The sequence below is a fragment of the Nicotiana tomentosiformis genome, chromosome 12, assembly GCF_000390325.3.
Source record: "Nicotiana tomentosiformis chromosome 12, ASM39032v3, whole genome shotgun sequence".
In the NCBI taxonomy this organism is placed as follows: domain Eukaryota; kingdom Viridiplantae; phylum Streptophyta; class Magnoliopsida; order Solanales; family Solanaceae; genus Nicotiana; species Nicotiana tomentosiformis.
In genome coordinates, this window is record NC_090823.1 from 76,592,448 (window position 1) to 76,608,622 (window position 16,175).

Genomic DNA, 16,175 nt, shown 5'->3' on the forward strand with positions numbered 1-16,175 from the left:
ACACGAATAAAGAGTTCATTACAAGGGCTCTTAAAGACTCTGACAAAAATACACAAAAAGTCTAAGAGAAAGACTACTGGACCTCGCCGCCTCGGTCCCCGGCATCCTCTCCACCTTCGCCCTGAGGATAAACGGTATCATACCAAGCATCCTCCTAAAGGAGGTCTACACCCTCTTCCCCATCCTCCTCGTTAGGTCGAGGCATAGAGGGATCATATCCATAAGCGACTCGAGCTTCACAAGCCTTAACCCGGGCAGCCTCAGGATCAGGGCCCACTGCGTGCAAGTCCCGAAACACATCTAACTGGGCCTCGGCATGGATCCACTATTCATATAACTCCAGATGTATATTGGGAAAATCAGAAGCATTTGAAGAGGACGGATGTGCAAGAAATTGAGCTGTCTCGGCCTCTAGAGCGGTTGCTCGATCATGAAGGACAGAGTTGTCTTTCTCCATCTCCTCGATCCTCTCCTCGAGTCGTTCCTCCTTAGCTCTCGCTGTTGATTGATCATTTTCTTGCTCGGCTTGAAGGGTCATATTCGCCAACTCGAACATCTCCGCCTTCCTCCGATCATCCAAACCAGAGGACTCCGCCTTCTCAAGTTCCTCCTTCTTCTCGGCAACCTCGCCGTTGAGGGCTTCCAACTGAAACCGGCACTCTTCAAGCTGCCCTCGCAATTCAACCACTTAAGCTTGAATATCACTGCATTGGGCCTCTACGCCCCTACTAACCTCAAGCTCCTATTCCCTACTTCTCAACGTCCCCTCGAGGATATTGCACTTCTCTATGGCCTGCACTAGCTCTTCATCCCTCTTCTTCAGATCTTCCCTCAGGGCCCGCATATCGCCACCCTCGCGAAACCGACTACGAAGATCCCCATACATGCCATGGTACTCAAGATACTTATTTTTCAGTTACACAAAGATCTCTTTGCGCCTTTTTCTCCCTCAGGGCGCTCTCAATTTCTAAAATCACCAACTGCAAACCAAAAAAGAAGAGAAAAAGGTTAGAACTTAGAATGTTCTAAAAATTTAGGAAAAAATTCGTATAACAGATACTCACCCTAAGAGCGAGGCCAGCAGTGCTCCTCGACAAGGCACCATCATTTATCTCCTTAAGGGTCTTACCCTCAACATCGGAACTGAGAGGACCGAGGACCGAGACTACCTCCTCAGTGTTCACCAACAAGTAGCGAGGCCAGCAATGCTCCTCGACAAGGCACCATCATTTATATCCTTAAGGGTCTTACCCTCAACATCGGAACTGAGAGGACCGAGGACCGAGACTACCTCCTCAGTGTTCACCAACAAGTCACGATCCAAAGGGATCATGATAGTCCTCGAGCCCCCTCTAACCTCACCTCGAGCTGGGTAATCCCCTCTTCAATCATTCTCAGGTCGTCCACGTCCACATCGAAACTTGACTCGTCGCCCTCCTCGGCAATACTTTTACCCTTATCATCGGCAAGAAAAGAAGTATCCGCGACTGTCTGAGAGGTTGAAGCCTCCTCTCGCCGCGAAAGGTCAAGGTTACTAGCAACTGCCCCTTCGGTCTCCATCCTCTCAAAATGAAGAGACAAGCCTACATTGGTTTCCACCTGCCTCGGAGCCTTGAGACTCGGTTCAACGTCATCACTCACAAAAATCATCGTTATCTCACGCAACGATTCCGCCGAGTCAACGGCCAGAGTGACTCCATCACTCACATCCACAGACCTCTTTTTTCGAGGTTGAAGATCTCCATTTCTGGCCAAATGCTTATCATCCTTGTCAATGAGTGAATATAGAGGAGGGGTAGAAGTCTCAATGACCGAAGCAGAAATGGAGGCGGATGTAGCAACAGGTGGAATTGGAACCAAGGTAGGAGCGGTCATAGTCGAGGCAGGGGCGGAGACTGAAGGCGCAGCGGCTCTCCTCTTCCAAAACGAAGGTGTAGGATCCCTTGACCTCTTCGTAAACCCCCTGACCGAAGCTACAAAAAATGAGAAAGGAAGAAATCAGTAAAGGTAACAGACATAAGCGAAGAAACCACGGCGTCGACTGTTAGGAATAGGCTACCTGCCGAGGGAAGAGATGGCTTGAATATTTGAGAAAAACTTGACCAATCACGTATCCCCGATGTATGAGGAAGAATCTGTCTGAACCAATCGGCAATGTGGGTCACCATCTGGAAAGGTCGAGCAGTAGCTACAAAAAGGGAAAAGCCAGTTAACCAACCCACAGTAAGGAAAACATTGGAAACAAAAGGATATTTAAACAGGTATGAGCACTTACGAGTAGGGTTCCAAGCCACAGGGAAGCCTGTGGTGGCGGACACTACAGCCTCCATCCTGACAAAGAAATAGTCGAGCCAAAAATGCCGACTAGCCTTGTCATCCATCCTTACCACCAATCATTTCCCCCCCACGGTGGCGAAGGTTCAGCAACGTCCCTCAATAGAAATGAGGGACGAAGAGGTGAATCAGGTGGTGCACTGTTATGCCAACGTTGGCCAATTCAGTGAATTTCATCAACATTAAAACCACCTTAAAAATATAAGGGGAGAGCTACGCCATGCACACGCTGTAGTAGCGGCATACTCTTCTATCAACGGTGCCAAAGGGAACGAATAGCCGATGATGAACGGATACGCATAAAGGGTGCAGAAACCGGGATAATGGACCTGCACTTCATCGTCTCCTGCAGGGACCAACTCCACATGACTAGGTAGGCTGAGCCTAGTCTTGAATTTGGTTAATCGCTCAACCATCATCATTGATTTAAACTTCTCCGTCACCTATTCGGGCACTTTGTGGAAATCGGGTTTAGCCTTAGGGTATCGAGGTACGATCTCCTCTATAGTAGGAAGGGTTTCCTCCTTTACGGCAGCTTTGCCATCTCTTCCCTCGGTCCAGAAAAATAACGTCTAGAGGGATAGAACGATCTTCCATATGGATATCTGATGGTAGGTCCGACATTATTATGGAAAGGGATAGGGAATCAAAGAAAACAACAGTGAAATAAAAGGGTTTTCGAAGAAGAAGAAGAAGAAGAAGCTCTGCTTATGAAGTAGAAGGATTATGGAAAAGTTTCAAAATCCACAAGCCACCCCTATTTATAAGACTTGTAGGCACCATAATCGAAACGGCAAACCATGATTAGCATGAAAATCGAAACGGCAGAGCCAATCAAGGGTCACACGTGAATCAACACAACGCGTTGGAAAACAACGTCATCATAACGCATGACGTCATGACGTCACTCTTTCTCTTGGACCAGATGGTTCCAACAGATTTCCCGAAAAAATTTAAAGAATTCAAAATGTGCGGTCCTCATAAAGCCGCGTTGCCTAATCGTTACGACGACCACGACATGTATAGACAACTCGGTAATCTCGGGCACAAACTACTCTATCCACTAATCAACCTCGCCTACGAGGACGACCTCAATAAGCGGAAGGACTAACTGTATGGGACAAAAAATATCTTTAATATAGGCAAGCCACATCAGCACCATTATAGCCTTTATCGTCCACCACGTGCTATCGGTAAAGTCCCCCAAAAGATCGGCCCCAGGGCGAAGTAGCCTCTAAGCGATGAAGCGTACGGTCGAAGAGTCAGCAAAGATCAAGGTCGTAAAGTCATTGTAGTTCAAGGTCGAGGTCGAGCATCTTAGACAGAGTTATAACGACTAGTTCTAAGATAAGACATAAAAGAGAATATTCTAGTGGATATTCTCTGCACATGTACTATTAGGATTTTTAGGAACATGTTCCCTATAAATAAAAAGAGACACAATGATAGGGAATGAGATTTTCATTTGTAAAAAACATATTGACTTTATAGAGAGAATCTGATCCTATTGCAAGCATACAAAAACAACCTTTTTATTAAGATTCTTATCTAGCATTTTCACTGGATCCAAAAACAACCTAAGTATTCAAAGGCTTATCAATCATTCATCATTGTGAGAAAGAATATCCACTTATTTTATCCCTTTTCTGGTGACTCACACGTTTTATTTACTTAAATATTATTTATTATCATTTATTACTATTTAATGCCACATTTTATCTTTTTGGATCATTGAATACTATTATTATTGCTTATATTCGTTGCTATCCGAATAAATATACTAGTTATTTGTCACAACACCGATAGCTTTACCTTTAGGATATTATTTTTAACTAAGATTAACTCTTCTTTATTTAAATCTAATTGGTTAAACCAAGATCTATATTTTTGGTCAAACAGAGTTTGAGGGGAATTAGAAACTGAATTAATGGATCCCAATGTTAATTTATAGTAGAGGTGGCAAAACGATTAAAAGAAAACAGTTATCCACCCATATTATCCATTAAAAAATAGGTTGGATAATGAACTTTTTAAAAACGGGTCGAATATGGATACGAACCAGACTATCCACTTAGAAAATGGTTAACCAAATGGATAACCAATGGATAACTAATGTGTTTAACTTTTATATTTGTAAAGCCTCAAATTGGGGGTTCGTCAAGTTTGGGAGACTAGAAATTCTCTCATAAGTAATCATATTCAAGAAGCCATGGATAATATGGATATCCATATTATCCGTTGGATAATCCATTTTTTATCCGTCTCAAATACGGGTCGGGTCAGATAATTTATCCGTTTTTTGAATTATACATTTCTGACCCGCCCGTTTGCCACCCCTAATTTATAGCCCCTATATCCTGCGCAGCAAATGTTCACAAGCCTACCACAAAATGAAGCAATTTCCTTGATTTATCCTTATTCTTTCATTTTAATATAAACACAATCTTCAACTATCAAAAGTATATATTTAGCTAGCGTTTGGACATAATTTGGTTGAAACTTTTAAAAAGAGTTTTTGAAGATGAGATGAACCATGATTTTTGGAAGTTGAAATGGTATTTGGACATGCATTTTACTTAAAAAAAAGTTGAAGTTTTGTGAGTAGAAAAATTCAAAAACTTAAAAAATTAATCTAAACCATCTTTTTGAAACTTGAAATTGTTATTCCCGCCAATATTGCTGTATTTGTAAATAATAATTCTGCAAAATATAAGTTAACGTAATGAAACAATAATTAATTCGAGCCCACTGAATTCACAGTGTTTCCTTAAGAAATTTAATCCCCTCCTAGTACCCAAGGTAATGGATTATTTCCTCCCAGGATAGAACGAATCACACACTGGTATAACGGTACTTCAAACCCCAGTGTTTCAGCGAACACAAAGTTCGGTAGCAAATTACACTTACAGTTGCTTTGTTTGAAGTTAAAAACAATGCAGAACGAAGGAGTAGAAACTCAGAAAATCATATGGAAATGCTGAGAGGAAGGAGTGCAATGTATACCAAATCTGTTGAGCGATTTCAGCACATTCATGTTTGTGGAGCAAGCACATTCATGTTTGTGGAGCAAGCACATTCATGGTGGGAAGAGCATTAGGCGGCTGCCAAATAGTCAATATACGGATTGGAAAATATCCGTTATAAATGCGGATAATCTTACGTTAATATTTACTATTAACAAATAAATTTGGTCTAAAAAATTAATCAATCAATCATTTGACCAAATTCGAATTCGAATCCGAATCCGAAGCCGAAGCCGAAGCCGAAGCCGAGCGAGCGACGACGACGACAGCGCGAGGCTAGCTTTCTTCTTAACTCTTTAAGAGCTACAAGAAGAGCAATTATATATATACCCACCAAAAATCTCTTCCTCTTTCAATATGAGACAATGTCTCATTATCAAGAGGGAAAAACTTAAAATTTTACTCAAAAATTTCATTTTCCCTCCATTTCCCATTCACCCTCATTTTAAGACTATTTCATCTTAAAAAACAAAAAACCTCAACAGAAAATTCATCTCCAAAAACTGCCCAACAAATGATCACTGTTTATAACCAAACATTATTTCAAATGATCGATTGATTGATTAATTTTTTGGACCAAATTTATTTGTTAATAGTAAATATTAACGTAAGATTATCCGCATTTGTAACGGATATTTTTCAATCCGTGTATTGACTATTTGGCAGCCGCCTAATGCTTGTGCAGCAGATGTTGAAGAAAGATACTCAACACATACTCAGCATTTCCATACGATTTTCTGAGTATATACTCCTTCGTTCTGCATTGTTTTTTTAACTTCAAACAAAACAACTGTAAGTGTGATTTGCTACCGAACTTTGTGTTCGCTAAAACATTGGGGTTTGAAGTACCGCTACACCAGTGTGTTATTCGTTCTATCCTGGGAGAAAATAATCCATTACCTTGGGTACTAGGAGGGGATTAAATTCCTTAAGGAAACACTGTGAATTCAGTGAGCTCGAATTTATTATTGTTTCATAACGTTAACTTATATTTTGCAGAATTATTATTTACAAATACAGCAATATTGACGTGAATAACATTGATATGGTCCTACACATATTTGATTTCATGAACTAATTTTAAGAGTTAAGTACGACGACTATAACCATCTTCTATACTCTGTTTAATTGTGCATATATATATTTTCTTTGTTAGAAATATACTATATATTTATCGCTTTGTTCAAAGTATCAAAGCCCTTCAAATTTGCATTATCTTAAATTGTCTAAACTAGGACAAAGATGGAACCAAGTAATAAAAAATCTAGTTACACCACAAAGCCCTAGCTTTTTAACTTTATGGCAATTATGATTAACCTACCTCTACATATTCTCCACCGACTCCATTTCTCATCTTATGAAAAGCCTAAGATGTGGGAATATATGTAATCATTCTTATATTTCGTTCCTTTCTTTTTCCCAATTCCCTTTGTCACACCAAGACTCTAAAATTTTACTATATGTGGGTACCTAACTAATAATTTGTCAAATGAAGGTGCTCATAACCAAAATAAGTCGTATTATTTAATAGTAGAAACTTTTGGTGAATAGAGAAAGAGATGGAGTCGAACTTACTATCGTGTTACATGAAAGAAAAATGGTACTTTTACCCTTCCTCTCTCGTTTGTTACTAGTTTCTTGTATCTTCTTTTGTGATTTTTATGCACCGCAAATTTTTACACCATTAAGTAAAACAATTGATAATTGATAAAAAATAATCATAATTTAGTAGCATAAAAATTATAGCAAAACTCTGTGATGTAAATATTTTTAATGTATACGTATAAAGTGCGACTCATAAATGGTGATAGAAGTGGAGGGAAATACCAAATTTATGGGACAGGTAGGTCCAAGTGGTGTTTGGTTGGTTCATTAACACAGCCCTTCATCCTGTTTTCCTCTGTATATAAAAGTCCCACATCCTCTTCATTCCAAACTCCATACATTGCAAATGGGAATACCAATTATCTTCCTTCTCCTTCTTGCTCTTTTAGCTCCTCTCTTCACGTTCTCAACGTCTGTGGCTGTTCCTGACCCTGAAGTTATAGTCCAACAAGTTAACGAGTATGACACTTACACCCTTTTCTCACATTTTTCTTATTATCACTATGAATCTATAGTTTCGACATTCAAAATTTATGATAATTTGCTTATTTTTATGTTAACTGTTAACGCACCATAACCTTCATCTTGTTAAAGTAGGAAGTAAACAAATCAAGGTTTTTGCCTACTCACATTATGGAACTCTATGCCCATGCCCATAAGAATTTGTGGCACTAGTAATAGAATGAGTTACTGTTTCTTGATCACTTATTCTGCCCCAAACATCTGAAATGGAACATTACTATCGAAATTGTATTTTTTTCTTGACCGACTATGCTTCTAGGCAGAGTTAAATTCTTCAACTAAGATTTCAACTTTTTAAATTTTTGCAGCAAAATTTTCAATGCATCAAGAAGGAACTTAGGCTATTTATCATGTGGAACAGGCAACCCCATTGATGATTGCTGGAGATGTGACCCCAATTGGGAAAAAAACAGGCAAAGATTAGCTGATTGTGCCATTGGATTTGGCAAACAAGCCATTGGTGGAAGAGATGGCAAAATTTACATAGTCACTGATACTAGTGATGACCCTGTAAATCCAAAGCCAGGAACTTTAAGATATGGTGCAATTCAAGATGAACCCCTTTGGATTATATTTGCAAGAGACATGGTTATTAAGCTAAAAGAAGAGTTAATTTTGAATTCATTCAAGACAATTGATGGTAGAGGTGCTAGTGTACACATTGCTGGTGGTCCATGTATTACTATACAATATGTTACAAATATTATTATACATGGATTAAATATTCATGATTGTAAACAAGGAGGAAATGCTTATGTTAGAGATTCACCAGAGCATTATGGTTGGAGGACATTATCAGATGGAGATGGAGTTTCTATATTTGGAGGAAGCCATGTTTGGGTTGATCATTGTTCTTTGTCAAATTGTAGAGATGGGTTGATTGATGCAATTCGTGGATCTACTGCCATTACTATTTCCAATAATTACATGACACATCATAATAAGGTAATCACTAGCGGACGTAGCAGTAGCTTTGACACACCACTTGGTGTCTTCCGTAGTTTTTTTTTTTTTTTTTTTGGGCTAGTTTTCTGTTACTACTTGTTAGTCTTGTTTCGGTTATCTGAATGCATTACTTTTTGCTAGTTTTGTATTTTGCTTTAGTTGCCAGATCGATTTGCTTGTTATTGCCCTTTCCCTCCTCCTTCCTGAGTCGAGGGTCCTCCGAAAATAGTCTCTCTGCCTTTTTAAAGGTAGTGGTAAGGTTTGCGTATACTCTACCCTCCTCAAACCCCACTTGTGGGACTACACTGAGTATGTTATTGTTATTGTAGTATCGGATGTAGCCTTTCTGTTCATTTTCGATTGGACTAGTAACTCCAGTAATATTTTGTACGTACTGACCTTAAATTTTGAATCCGCCTTAACAGGTAATGCTTTTGGGACATAGTGATTCATTCACTAGGGACAAGAACATGCAAGTTACCATTGCTTTTAACCATTTTGGAGAAGGGCTTGTACAAAGAATGCCAAGGTAAATAATAAAGAAATGTTGGATCTAATATTATCTGTTGTTTTTTTTAGTACATTTATTTGTGTAATGAGACAATATGTTTGTGAGAATTGCAGATGTAGACATGGATATTTCCATGTGGTGAACAATGACTACACCCATTGGGAGATGTATGCAGTTGGAGGAAGTGCTTCTCCAACTATCAACAGCCAAGGCAATAGATTTCTTGCTCCTAATGATATCTTCAACAAGGAGGTAAAAATACAATTAACACTTTTGAAGAAAAATAATTTTAAAAGGAAAGAGGGGACTTTTATTGTTTAAAGCTCACAAAGGTATTTAACCCCAAAAAAAAATTAGAAAAAAGACCAATTCCTTCTTAAAAACATTTAAAGAGTCAAATGTAAGAAAGATGACATTTTTTCTTACTTTTTCAAGATTGCAAATATTTTTATGTCAAAATGTAGACCAAGTAGGTGACTAAGAGCCCGTTTGGACATAAGAAATTTTTCACTATTTTTCAAAAACAAAAAAATTCACTTTTTTTCGAAATCAGCGTTTGGTCATAAAATTTCCAATTTTCACTTGAAGATGCATTTTGTAATTTTTCGAAAATTTGAAAAACTTCAAAAAGCTGTTTTTCAAAATTTTTACTCAGACCACTCACAAAACTTCAAAAACAACCTAAAATTACATTCATGTCCAAACACAACTCTAATTTTTAAAATACCATTTTCACTTGAAATTTTTTTTTTTTTTTTTGAAATTTTACAATTCTTATGTCCAAACGCCCACTAAATTTCGTGCATTTTGTCGCCTTTGTTACTGTAATACTTTTTCTTTTTTTTTTCGCAAATGTCCTGAGTAGTCACTAGCTACCATAGTTCATGTGTAGCAGGGGCGGTAATTTGAGCTCAAACTCATTGATCGGCCTAACTCGTTCAAGGTTGGATCGGTCATTGACCCGTCGATTTATTGAACTCAGTTCGTCTTGATCCAACATATCTCAGTCCATATAAAGTTAGGCTGATTTTAGCCTAAATTGATCCATGAGTAACTTTGCTAAAATATCTTTAAAATATTTTTTTTTGGTTTGATATGTTATATATGACCATAACAAAAGAAAAATATCTTATTTGATAATTTAACAATTAATAAGAAAACAACACGTTAATTAAAGCTTTATAAGAGTTTGGGGGATTGGACTATGAATTTTAGCCCATCTTGATCCAGTATATCTCAGTCCAAGTAACTTTTGGACAGATCAATAAACCGCTCATTTATTGACTCAACCTATTTTAATTCGTACAAAATCAGTCTGATCCGCTCATTTGACACCTCTAATCTGTAGTAATTCCAATTTAGTAACATTTGAATAGATTTTTGCATGTTGAAAATAAAAATGTTTTGAAATGAAAACTTTGCTTAGCCTGCTTTTAGATGGTATCTATTGCACCAAACTTTGCCTAATTAAAGTTGAAATGGTCAAATGATAGAAAAGAGTTTCAAGGTTTTATGCACTAATGGTACAAATACTCACATAATCAGGTTATATGACATATAGGGTAATTATAAATAAACTTTTATGATAAATATTAACAATTACCTGATAAAAATAATAAATAATCACATAATAAACTGCATTGTACTTTTTCTGGTCCATTTTAAGTGATATTTTGACCTTTTTTAGTGTTCCGCAACATTTGATTTTTTCAAATATCTTTCCAAAGTTGCCTTTGGAGTAAAGAGTTCAGGAATAGTTCGTTATATTTTCAATGAGCAAATTAAGATTAATATGACTAATTTTATTGTTAATTAATGCTAAAAAATGAATTTCGTAAAAAGAGCCAAAAAAAATTAGTTAAATTGGAGGGGAATAAGGAACATTAATGTCAATGAGCTAGTACAAAAATAATGGTAGTATAGAAATAACAAAGTTTGATAAAGATGCAAAAAGTGGGTGAAATCAAAAGTATGGTTACTTTAACCAATTTGTGTTTAAATGTTGGGTAAACAGGTGACAAAACATGAGGATGCAGCAGAAAGTGAATGGAAGAATTGGAACTGGAGATCTGAAGGAGATTTAATGCTTAATGGAGCTTTTTTTACTAGGTCTGGTGCTGGAGCTTCTAAAAGTTATGCTAAAGCTTCAAGTTTAAGTGCAAGGCCATCTACTTTAGTTAGTTCTATTACTGTCAATGCTGGTGCACTTGGCTGCAAAAAGGGCAAAAGATGCTGATTTATTTATTTATGAATATCAAATACTATATGTTGTAATTCTCTTCTTGGGAAATTGTGAAATATATATTATAATCTCACTCAATTGCCACATAGTAAATGGGTGTGACAAAGTACAGGTTAATGAGTTGAGACTTGACCCCCATTGTAATGTTATGTGATAATCAAGGCTCCAAGTGTGAATACTATTACAACATTTTCAACTAGAATAATTATTTGTCCCCAGCACCTCCTTCCCTACCTACACATTTAACTGATAATTAATAATTGTTGTTTTTCTATCACTTATATGTCCTTCCATAAAGGTTACATTGATGATTTTGTCATTTGATATCCCTAACTTATTGACAGCAACTTTTATATATATACTCCCTTTTCACTTTTAATGTCCACTTTGGACTTTTCACGCCCCTTAATAAATGATAAATAAAATATAAATTTTATAATTTATCCATAATAATAATAATTTGGAAAAATGACGTTGTATAATCGCTGTAAAAATAATAGTCGAAAAAATATATAAAATTTGTATATATAAATTTTATACACTTTTTCGGCTACCAGATATAAATAGTTTTTAGCGCGAGCTAAAAGTGATAATACCCCCAATGATTTGGGGAATAAGTGGTTAATGATAAGGGCAAAATAAAAAATAAAAAAGATTATCTTTCTCTTGATTTAGTATAGTAGACAAGTAATTTTAGTATAAGGAACAATTAAAAGTGAAAGGAGAGAGTACATAGTATTCAAATGATAAAATGAAAACCTCAAGTTCCATATACTCCTTTCCTGACTTCAAATAACCACTTCTCCAAATAAACGTCTATTTAAGATCGGTTAATCCCGTTTTAGCCCAGAACTATTATAAGTTATAGTCATTTATTGAAGATGTCCCACTTGAGAGGTTTCCCTCACATGGGGTGGTAGATCAACATAAATGCAACCTCCTCAAGGAAGAGGACCATCATTTGGTAGACTGAAATTGCAGTCACCAAAAAAGAATGCAACTTTTGACAAAAGTTGCAATGGCTCCATCAATGCTCAGATCTTGTTCTCACGAAGAGCAATTGGTGCCCATATTAGATACTACTACTACTACATATTCCACAAACCGTTCAACTACCACTAGCAACTAACCTGCAAATTTTAAGACCTTCTGTCCCATGGACCCCATCAATTCCTCAAATAAACTACCAGACGTAAATTCATAACAATTCTGGCACCACCCTACCCATGAATAGCATATCAAGGCTCTCTCTCCCATGAAACTTGTGCATCTATAGGATATATCTAGGTAAAGCTATTGTTCTAGCCTAAACTCTAAAAAGAATATGTATGTTGATTCAAATTAAATTAATTAGAAATTAGTTCTAGGGAAAAGAGACTGATACAAATTAATCAGTCCTCTACTCTGCCAACTAAGCTATCCCGACTATTTCCAATGTAGTATCCTCATTTTATAAGAGAACAAGGGTCTATGTCAATTAACAATTTAAAACGATCCGGCCAGCCGTTTTGTGCATTTGAACTCTGTTTCTCATATTTGATGCTCCTCGTATGTTGTTTGTTGCTTTGTGACTTGCGGGGTGATCGGTTTGGCTTCAGGAAGGTTTGAAAATGAATTGAGACACTTAGTCTTATTTTGGAAGTTTAAATTATAAGAGTTAACCAAGGTTTGACTTTTGAGTATACGACCTCAGATTGGTGATTTCATGGTCCCAATATGTTCTTATGGAAATTTTGGACTTAGAGTACGTTCGGACTTGGATTTGAAGGTTCCTATAAGGTTTTGGCTCTAATTATCGAAAGTTGGCAATTTAAAGGTATCGAGAGTTTATAGGTTTGACCGGCAATTGAATTTGATGTTATTGGGGTCTGGTTGGTGTTTCGGGACTTTAGTTAGGTTTATTTGATTGATTGAAACTTGTGTACAAAGTTTGGTCAAAATCTGAAATGTCTAAGTGTGATTCGGACGCGTTCGGCGAAGTTGGAATGTTAGGGAGTCAAGAGATAGATTTTGGGCGTCGATTTTTGATTTTGATGTTATTCGTGGAGTTTCGAGCCCTTGGATAAATTTGAATTAGGTGTATGTACTTGTCGGTATGATTGGACAGGTTGTCGGGAGACTCGGGTGTGATTCGGGGTGGTTTTGGACCATTACCCTTTGTTTAGGAGCTGTTGGTTTTCTGCTTCATGTTGATGCTTCGCGATCGTGGGGAGAGTAACGCGATTACAGATAAAGGGAGGTTGGCAGGTGGTTTTGTTCATCGTGTTCGCGTAGTGGACCGGCTAGGAGCATGGCAATCGCATGGGCGCAATCGCGTTCGCATAGGGTCGAAGCCGGCTGGGGGTTGGTCTTCACGTTCGCATAGAGGGGTCGCGTTCACGGAGTAGATGTTGTTTGGCTTTCGCGATCATGCAGGGTATTTTTGGATAGCAGCGGATTTGTGCTTCGTCATCGCAAAGCTTTGGACCACGATTGTGAAGGGTATGCATGGGCAGACCACTTAAGTGACTTATTTCGGAATTTACCCAATCTCTTATATTTTGAATCGTGGACTTCGAGAGGTGGAGATTTTGAAGAGCAATTTCACTACACCATTGGAGGTAAGGAATTTTTACTTGGATTTGATTTTATATCTTGATTTTTCATGAATTTCTACACCTAAAATATGGATTTATAAAGTGAAATTTGAAATTTTTGTCTACAACTTAAGAGGGTGTATTTTGTAAATTTGAAGGTCGATTAGGATTTGATTTTGGGATCTAATCACATATTTGGACTCGTGGGGTTATGGATAGTTGAGATCTACCCTTTGACTCGAGTTTTGACCGTTTGGCCCCGAGGTGATTTTTGTTAACTTTTAGGGATCTGATCAAAGATTCGAGCTTTATTATTTGGAATAAATTTTTATGGTTTTGTTTGACATTTTTGGGTTATATTTGACTAGATTTGAGCCGTTTAGAGGTGGATTTCGATGATTTAGCGATTTTTGGGTTGATTTTTAGCTACCCGGTGAAAGTAAGTCTGTTGGCTAACATTGTTAAGAGGAAAACCACCTAGGATTGACTTGATTGCTATGTGTTTGAGGTATTAGGGATGGTGTATATGCTGGGTGGCGAGCGTATATACACGTACCAAGTTTATATCATGTTTGGAATAATTGAGATACTTTTTGCCTTGTTTTGATTATGTTCTCATCTTGATTTATGATTACTTTGGCTTATATGACTACATTTGCTCTCTTATTCATATTAGAGATCATGCCTAGGTTTATGATTATTTATGAATGTATAGAGCTTATTCTTATATGTTGAATTGCTTGAATTATTCATGTCATATAAAAATTCCATGAGCATATATCCGTATAATTATTATTAAGTCCTTGTGCATCTTTTATCTATTAATTTTTGGGTATGTGCATACGTATCATATTTGGATACTTGATCTGGACTAAGATTGTGGCACAAAACATAAGGTCATGCGGTTGAGATACAGTTATGGGCTTATGGCACACAAGACATTATGAGTGGATATTTGATTATAAGTGAGCTATCAAGCTCCTTTTTGCCCTTGGATAAGGATTCGTTCCTCTAGAGTCAGGTGATAACTCATGTTACTTTGGGCCTTATGAGCGTCGTCGACACATGAATTGTATATCGGATTTCAGTAATACATAGATTGTATATTGGGTTCAGTGATACATAGATTGTGTATCGGGGTACATAGATCATGTATCAGTTATGGTGAGTAATAGAGTTTGAGCATGCATAGACATCCTTGATTCATTTAGAAGCATTCATTTAAATGCTAACTGTTGCATGTCACTTATATATGTCCATTGGGAGCCTTGACCCCATTGATTGAAGTATGCCATCTTTAAATGTTATATCTGAGTAGTGTTATGATTATCTCTTGAATTGGAAAAGCATGTTTTATACTTTTCGACTATTACATTTTTAATACATGTTGTTTATGAGATTATTTACATTTTCAGTTCTGAGCTCTGTTATTTATATCTGTGTTGTAAGTATCTTGATGCTTATAGCCTCGCCACTACTTCTTCGAGGTTAAACTTGATACTTACTAGGTACCGATTGTGGTGTACTCATGTTACGCGTCTGCGCATCTTTTTGCGCAGATCCTCATGTGGGTACTAGTGAGGCCTCTTGTTGAGCCTATGCGTTCGCTTGAAGACTTAGGGTGAGCTGCACTACATGGATTCATTTCGCAATGCCTAAGTACCTATCTTTTATTATCCTCTGTCTACTTTCGTTATCTCAGTCAGTTTTGATCATGTATTCAAACTTGTACTTATTCAGTAGTTGCTCGTGTACTTGTGCCACCTAGTCCCTAGGGGTTGTACTGTTTTGGTCGTATTCGGACCGTGTTATGATTGTATCAAATATTATGATATTTTGAGATTATTCCTATATTTATTTATAATTTGACTTTGTTAATCAAAGGAATATGGACTATATTATGTTGATTGTGAGTTGACTTGCTTATCAAATACGGGTAGGCACCGTCACAATCTAAGGTGGAATTTTGGGTCGTGACACAATTCGTCGTTTTGAGCATTTGCATTCCGTTCAGCTATTTGAAGTCTTGAGTAGCATCGTATAATCGATCTTGGTTTTCAGGTTATTCGGAATTGATTTGGAAGAATGAATTTCATGATTGAAGCTTTAAGTTGGAAGAGTTGACCAGGTTTGACTTTTTAGTATATGGCCTCAGATTGTAGTTTTGATGGTTTCGTTAGGCCCGGATGGGGATTTTGGACTAAGTCATATGCCAGGATTCACATTTGGATATTTCTAGAAGGTTTCGACGCTAATTGGCGAAAGTTAGAAATTTGAAGGTTTGAAAAGTTTATAAGTTTGACAGAGAGTTGACTTTGAGGATATCAGATTCAAATTGTGGTTCCGGGAATTGAAATAGTTTTGTTATGTGATTTGGGACTAGTGTGCAAAATTTGAGTTCATTCCGGGTTGATTTG

At 37.2% G+C, this 16,175-nt stretch overlaps 1 protein-coding gene across 1 annotated transcript; it reads left to right on the forward strand.

Moving 5' to 3' along the window:
* Positions 1 to 7,269: 7,269 nt before the first annotated feature.
* Positions 7,270 to 11,260, forward strand: LOC104084748 (probable pectate lyase 5). Its single transcript, XM_009588700.4, has 5 exons — positions 7,270 to 7,421; positions 7,793 to 8,429; positions 8,855 to 8,958; positions 9,054 to 9,192; positions 10,955 to 11,260. Exons 1-5 carry the CDS (start codon positions 7,309 to 7,311, stop codon positions 11,174 to 11,176), a joined length of 1,215 nt encoding a protein of 404 aa, XP_009586995.1. The 5' UTR covers positions 7,270 to 7,308; the 3' UTR covers positions 11,177 to 11,260.
* The last annotated feature ends 4,915 nt before the right edge of the window (positions 11,261 to 16,175 follow it).

Bases quoted from the DNA above. Each gene is read 5' to 3' on its own strand.
- LOC104084748 (XM_009588700.4), top strand. From the start codon at position 7,309: ATGGGAATACCAATTATCTTCCTTCTCCTTCTTGCTCTTTTAGCTCCT. The intron at 7,422-7,792 runs GTATGACACTTA...AAATTTTTGCAG, and splicing joins ATAGTCCAACAAGTTAACGA to CAAAATTTTCAATGCATCAA. The intron at 8,959-9,053 runs GTAAATAATAAA...TGAGAATTGCAG, and splicing joins CTTGTACAAAGAATGCCAAG to ATGTAGACATGGATATTTCC.